Source organism: Rhinopithecus roxellana, chromosome 17 (assembly GCF_007565055.1).
Source record: "Rhinopithecus roxellana isolate Shanxi Qingling chromosome 17, ASM756505v1, whole genome shotgun sequence".
Classification (NCBI taxonomy): domain Eukaryota; kingdom Metazoa; phylum Chordata; class Mammalia; order Primates; family Cercopithecidae; genus Rhinopithecus; species Rhinopithecus roxellana.
In genome coordinates, this window is record NC_044565.1 from 61,742,100 (window position 1) to 61,748,109 (window position 6,010).

At 40.8% G+C, this 6,010-nt stretch overlaps 1 protein-coding gene across 4 annotated transcripts in view; it reads right to left on the minus strand.

The window, feature by feature from the left end:
* Positions 1-4,118, minus strand: part of WDR35 (WD repeat domain 35) — a 73,091-nt gene extending 68,973 nt beyond the window's left edge. For all 4 annotated transcript variants that reach the window (XM_030921552.1, XM_030921551.1, XM_030921550.1 and 1 more), the window contains exons 1-2: positions 3,966-4,118; positions 3,133-3,250 (exon numbers count right to left, since the gene is read on the minus strand). In XM_030921552.1, coding sequence (XP_030777412.1) covers positions 3,133-3,250; positions 3,966-3,989 — 142 coding nt within the window. In that variant the 5' untranslated portion in view covers positions 3,990-4,118. The remainder of the gene's footprint in view (positions 1-3,132; positions 3,251-3,965) is intronic.
* Positions 4,119-6,010: the final 1,892 nt, after the last annotated feature.

Consider the following 6,010-nt stretch of genomic DNA (forward strand, 5'->3'; position numbering starts at 1 on the left):
AGAACTGAAAGAGATCTGGAAGAATATCAAGAGTTCAGTTTTGAACACAGTAAGAGTGAGATACCTGTGAAAGACTCCAGTGGAGACACCCACGTCTGAAAAATCAGGACTGGGCTGGAGACACAAATGTGGGGCTCTTCACCTCATACCACAGATGGCATTTAAGGGCATGAGAATGAAAGAATAAATAGAGCAAGTGAATAGAGAGCCCAGAAGCAAGTTCTCAGGAATTCTAACAGAAGAGGGAAATCTAGCAAAGAGACTGAGGACTGACCAGAGAAGGAGAGAAAAGTAGTATGTCTAAATATAACAATAACTTAAACATTCTGAATTCTCTTGTCTTGAAAAATAATGTTTCAAGTCAAATCCTGATGAGTCAATAAAAGCTGTCCATTAGATTTAGAAGATGAAAGTCACTGGTGAGGGAGAGAAAAGGAGAGAGGACTGATACTGAAAGGAGAGAGAGAGGATAAATTGGCAGAGAGGTACCTGAGAAGGTGAAGGGAGATGGGCTCCAGCAAAACACTGGAAGCTGGCCTGTGAGAGAAATAAACCTGATATAAAAAGATGGATTGCTGGTTCTAATTCCTTTCCTTCTAGAGCAGGAGACTGAAAACTGGAGATGCAACTTGGTGCAAACTTTCTGGAGGGTAATTTGCGTACACATATTAGGAAACTGTATAAATGTACATATTAGGAACCTGTATAAATGTACACACTCTTTGATCTAGTGAATGCCATTTCTAGAGATTTATCCTAGAAAGTATTAACAATTTATGCAAAGATTTGGATACAAAGATATAGCTGCTTTAATAGTAAAAATGTGGAGACATCTAAATGTCCAATACTAGAATTGGTTAAGCAAATTATGATATAGTAATACCAGTATAATGAAATATTAAATAGACATTAAAAATGGTGTCATAGAAGATGATTTGTTGATGTAGAGGATTTCTGTATTATATTGCTGTACCCAAGCTACAAAACATTATACTTAAAATGTTGCATCTTTAGCACAAACAGTGCTTGATATAAAGCAGGCATGCAAGATCTATGATAGCTACTGGAGGGATCTGCTGAATCAACACTATTTGTATTAAATACAATATACTGATCTTGTTAGAATCTCGCAGCCATATTCCTCATATTTATTTCTTTCAGCACAATTCATAATCATTAAGTTCCAAAACAAATACTTTACTCCATTTTCCAAACCTCCAAAGAATCGATTTCCCATCTTGCTCACTAATTTCAAAGAATACTCTAGCCACAGCTTATCAAAAGGTTAGAGAAGAAAAAGAAGTTTGTTTTTAAAAAAGCCTTCAACGTTAAACAAAATGAATGCATTTCCTAATGTAAGTTAAAACTTGCGGGCCAGGCACAATGGCTCACGCCTGTAATCCCAACACTTTGGGAAGCCGAGGCGGGGGGATCACAAGGTCAGGAGATCGAGACCATCCTGGCTAACACGGTGAAACCCTGTCTCTACTAAAAATACAAAAAATTAGCCAAGCCTGGTGGCGGACGCCTGTAGTCCCAGCTACTTGGGAGGGTGAGGCAGGAGAATGGCGTGAACCCGGGAGGTGGAGCTTACAGTGAGCAGAGATTGCACCACTGCACTCCAGCCTGGGTGACAGAGTGAGACTCTGTCGCAAAAAAAAAAAAAACTTGCTACATATTGTAAGCAAAAGTATGTATATATACAGACACATATATATACACATACACATACATATAGATATATTTAAGAAATATATATATTTCTTATATATTTTTATATATAAGAATGTATATATAAACTACATATTTTTAAACTATATATATAATATATAAACTTTATATATATTTTAAACTTCATATATATTTTAAACTTTATATATATATATATAAAGTTTTTCAGAGAAAAACTTTCTTTTAACACAGTTTTAAAAAACTAAAGCACTGACAGATTGAACTATAAAACAGCATAAGCCAAACTTTAATTGGTACTCTTCTTAGGCTGTCCACTAGCCCTCTGTGTAGTGGTTAAAAACAAGGACTTGAATGTGAGACAAACTTAGTTTCACATCCTTGCTCTGCCACTTACCGGCGGCGTGACCTAAGGCAATTATTAACAGCTCAGAGCCTCAATATTTTCACCTAGAATACCTACTGCCCAAGATTATTGTGAAGTCAAATAAGATTGTGAAGGTTAAACATCCAGTATATGGAAAATCGTCAATAAGTATTTAAATTATTCATACCACATTCAAAGCTGTAAGGTAATGCTATTCAAAGTGGGGTCTGAGGACCAGCAACTCAGCTTCACTAGAATTGGAAATTCTCAGGCCCCATCCTGGGTCCACGGTGTGGGGGTAGAGCATGAAATCCATCTCAACAACCTCTTCCAGTGATTCTTATACCTAATACAGTTTGAGAAGCTATGTTGTGAGGAATCCAAAAATGTAATGCAGTTTAATCCCCTACACTTTCATTTTATGGAAGAGTAAACTAAAGTAGTAAGATCCTCAGCCACTTGTTGAAAGTCATTCAGTAGTCTTGTGGCACAGCGGAGATTTAACCCTAATTGCCTTATCTAGATCTTCAATCTAGTGCAGCACTGGGGGGCTAAAGAAGTTGGAAGCTGTTTGCTGTGATTCCAGACAACTAGATAAAGAAAGAAATCAAGCTGCAAAAACAAGAGACCCACTAACAGAAATGTAAAACATGTCCAAGAACAGAAAATGGGATATGTTTTACATCAATAACCATTAATGTATCTAATAAGCAGAAAGGATAGGCCTGTAAATAATCCGCCAGATTTTCTTACTGAAATGTTGACTCACAGGATTTGTATTAGACTCCTAATAACACAGTACAATAATTAGATATAGCATAACACAGTGACTTATTTTCATTCTTCGTTATTTTTCATTCTCCATTAATAACTCAGCAAAAACAATCTGATGTTTACATTCAACATTCTCTGAACTTTATTGCAAACATACTCCAGAAAAAACACCATAAAATGTTGGTTTTCCCCTTAAAATAATCAGAATTGCATACTGACAGATACCATGAGTAAATTGCATGAACAAATAACATTAGCCAATTTTCTACCAATTTCAAACATGTGGGCTTGCATTCATTTACCTGTCTGCGTCTCTAATTTCAAAACTTTCAGTAATCCATCTTCACCACCGCATGCTATGAACCCTTGTTCCTTGTTCCAGGATACACACTTCAGCTTCACGTTATTGGGAATGGAAATCTGTAAAAGCAACCATAGCCGCACTAGCAACTTTTCACGAAGGAGGTGGGAAATAAGTCTGCAGGAGATGACGGCTGAAGATAATCTTTCAAGAAGAAAAACGGACGGTCTTGCAGAAAAAAAACGAGCTGTTGTGAAATGGGCATGGTCCCTTGAACTGACCCGGGCTCTAGCCTTTCGGAAAGAGGGAAAGAAGTGCAAAAAAGAGAAGGATACTGACTGCGGAGGAAGCCAACGCCAGAGTCACCGGATGGATTTTTTAAAGGGAGGGCGGGGAGCGGGTATAAATCCATACCACCAGTCCCTCTTCCTTTTTACCCACAACACTTAGGCTATCCTATTGTTATTTCTTTTCTCTTGCCCAGTGGCTCGTGGTGATCCAAAGAGTTTAAATCACGTGGATCAGCAACAAGTGGAGGAGGAAAGAGAGAGTAGCACGTGGCGACCTATCCTCGAGCCAACCAAAAGGACCTAGCCAGGGGCAGGAATGGGAGAGAGCTAAGAGAGGGCAGCGGGCTCGGTCAAGTACTGTCTGGGGCTCTGGGAACCGCAGGAGGAGGTAGGAGGCTGGACCCGGCGGGAAGGATGGCGGCGGAATGGCGAAGCCACGATCAGGACCGGGTGAAGCAGCCTGGCTTCTCGGGAAGGCAGCGGGAATCGCCGCAGGCTGCGGGAATGGCGGGGAAACGAGGACGCCTCCCCCCAGGAAACTCACTTTCTTGGTCAGGTAGAAGAACATCGTGGGATTCCCTAGAGGGTCACGACGGCTGCTAAGGCCCTCGACCGGTAACGGTTCTACGTTTCCAATGGGGAGTACCAGCAGCTGCGGAAACCTCCCGTCGCCCTGGCAACCGCGATGTTGCCCCGTCGCATCCGGGGCGCCGCGGGGCACTTCCGGTGACGCCCTCGCACCGGGCACCGGCGTAGTGAGCCTGCGCGGACGTCGGTGCGTTGGGGGAGCCGGGTGCGAGGCGGTGGCTGTATAGTCCTGTTTCCTGGCGTCTCGGCCTTTCTGCTCTCCGCAAGGAGCTGGGTCGCGACCTGTCCCTGCCAGCCGTGCACTCGCTCTCTGCGCCCTGTCTCGTGGTCACTGCCGCCCTCCCTCCCGCCACACCTCTGTTGATAGCGGTGGAGCCGCTCCTCAGGTGGCAGTACTATAAACTTAGGAGGAAAGGCGCCCGTTCTAATGAGGGCAAATTATTTAGTATTTTGTAAGTTCCAAAGTTCCAACATTCTTGAAAGGGAAAAACCTTTTACTGTATTTGATAGGCTGGCGCCCCGGGCCAGATGAAAGTGCAAATGTGCGTGCTGAGATCTCGTAACCCTTCTCTGTGTCTTTGGGGATTGGACAACCTCTAGAGCAATTTAGGAATAGAAGATTTTGTTTATTCCGCTTGTTTTGACATTTTTTAACAGTTTAATTATTACCGCAACCCCGAGGATCCTTTTCAAGGAATTTGTATAAACATTGGGTAATTAATAGCGTACAATTGCTACTGGGGCATAGCCTCCCGTTTTACAATATTTGAGCGTTTGGTGTTTTCTCGTCTAGAGTCGACTGTTACATATTCTCTTCTTTTTCTTACCTTATTTCTTTCTTCATTCTCCTTTGTCCTTTTTGAATGCCTGAGAGTTACAAAGCCTCAAAATATAAGGCATAGGGCAGAAATCCAAGTAGAACCAATCTCATGAAATTATTTGGTCTCACCCATGTTTTTATTTCTGGTTTTCCCTTTTACCATAATCTAGCATGTAATTTATGCATCAGTAGTTAATTTCTCCACTTGGAGTCTTTTACCATCTCAGACAAAAATAAAACATAAAAATCCTCCAATCCTTTGACCTCGGTGATTTGTCTCACCCAGCACAATCTATTACAGAATTGACAATAGTCTCTAGTGCCTTTCCTAACAAATCTAAACTCCATCCAAAATCAGATCTTCCCTCAATCCTAAATGTTTTCACTAGGGAGCCCCCACCTTAAGTAAGGCAGTATGCTTTCTGCGGGGCAACCTTCCATCCGGCTCTGCTTCCCAAGCCACTTTATGTATTCCGTGATGGTCCTACCCTCTTAACAGGCCAGTTGTGCCTAGCCAAACCAACACAAATCAGTCTCCCTGAGGAATTATTTCCAAACTTAACCCAATCCCATTCAGATAATACGTTTGTTTTCTATTGTTTGTGTGTCTGTTTAAGATATGTTGGCCCCTGCCCATAGGCTCCCTACACTGGACGCATAAGACAAATAAGTATTATCTAACCCAGGAGTTCCCAATAAACTGGCCAAGACATGATTAGTTGAAGCTAGTTACTAATGGTGACACTTGAAAACTCACCTCTCTTTAAATATTTTTCCCTTCTTGCACATGAACTCTCATTTATTCCTTCTATACTACCATTTCTCTGTGGTATATTAATACGTATTACTGATTTGGGGCTCAAACAAGTCTGGAAAATACTACTGTAGCTCTGTGTCATACCCTTTCAAATTTTTTGAAAAGTAACATGTTTTATATATTTCCTTGGTATATTTAGTTTTTGTTCCTTCCTTAAAGTTTATATTTTATATTTACATCTGTAGGTTATATTTGCTTTTCAGGAGCTTATATTAATGTAAAGGTCATCATTATTTTATCCAAATTTAGGTAATTTTATATTGAAGCCTTTCTTTTGAACCTGAACTTACACTTTTAGCCTCAAGTGTGAGGTTAAACTATAGGAGGAGTATCAAACTTCTGTCTTTTGATAAGAAACTGTTGA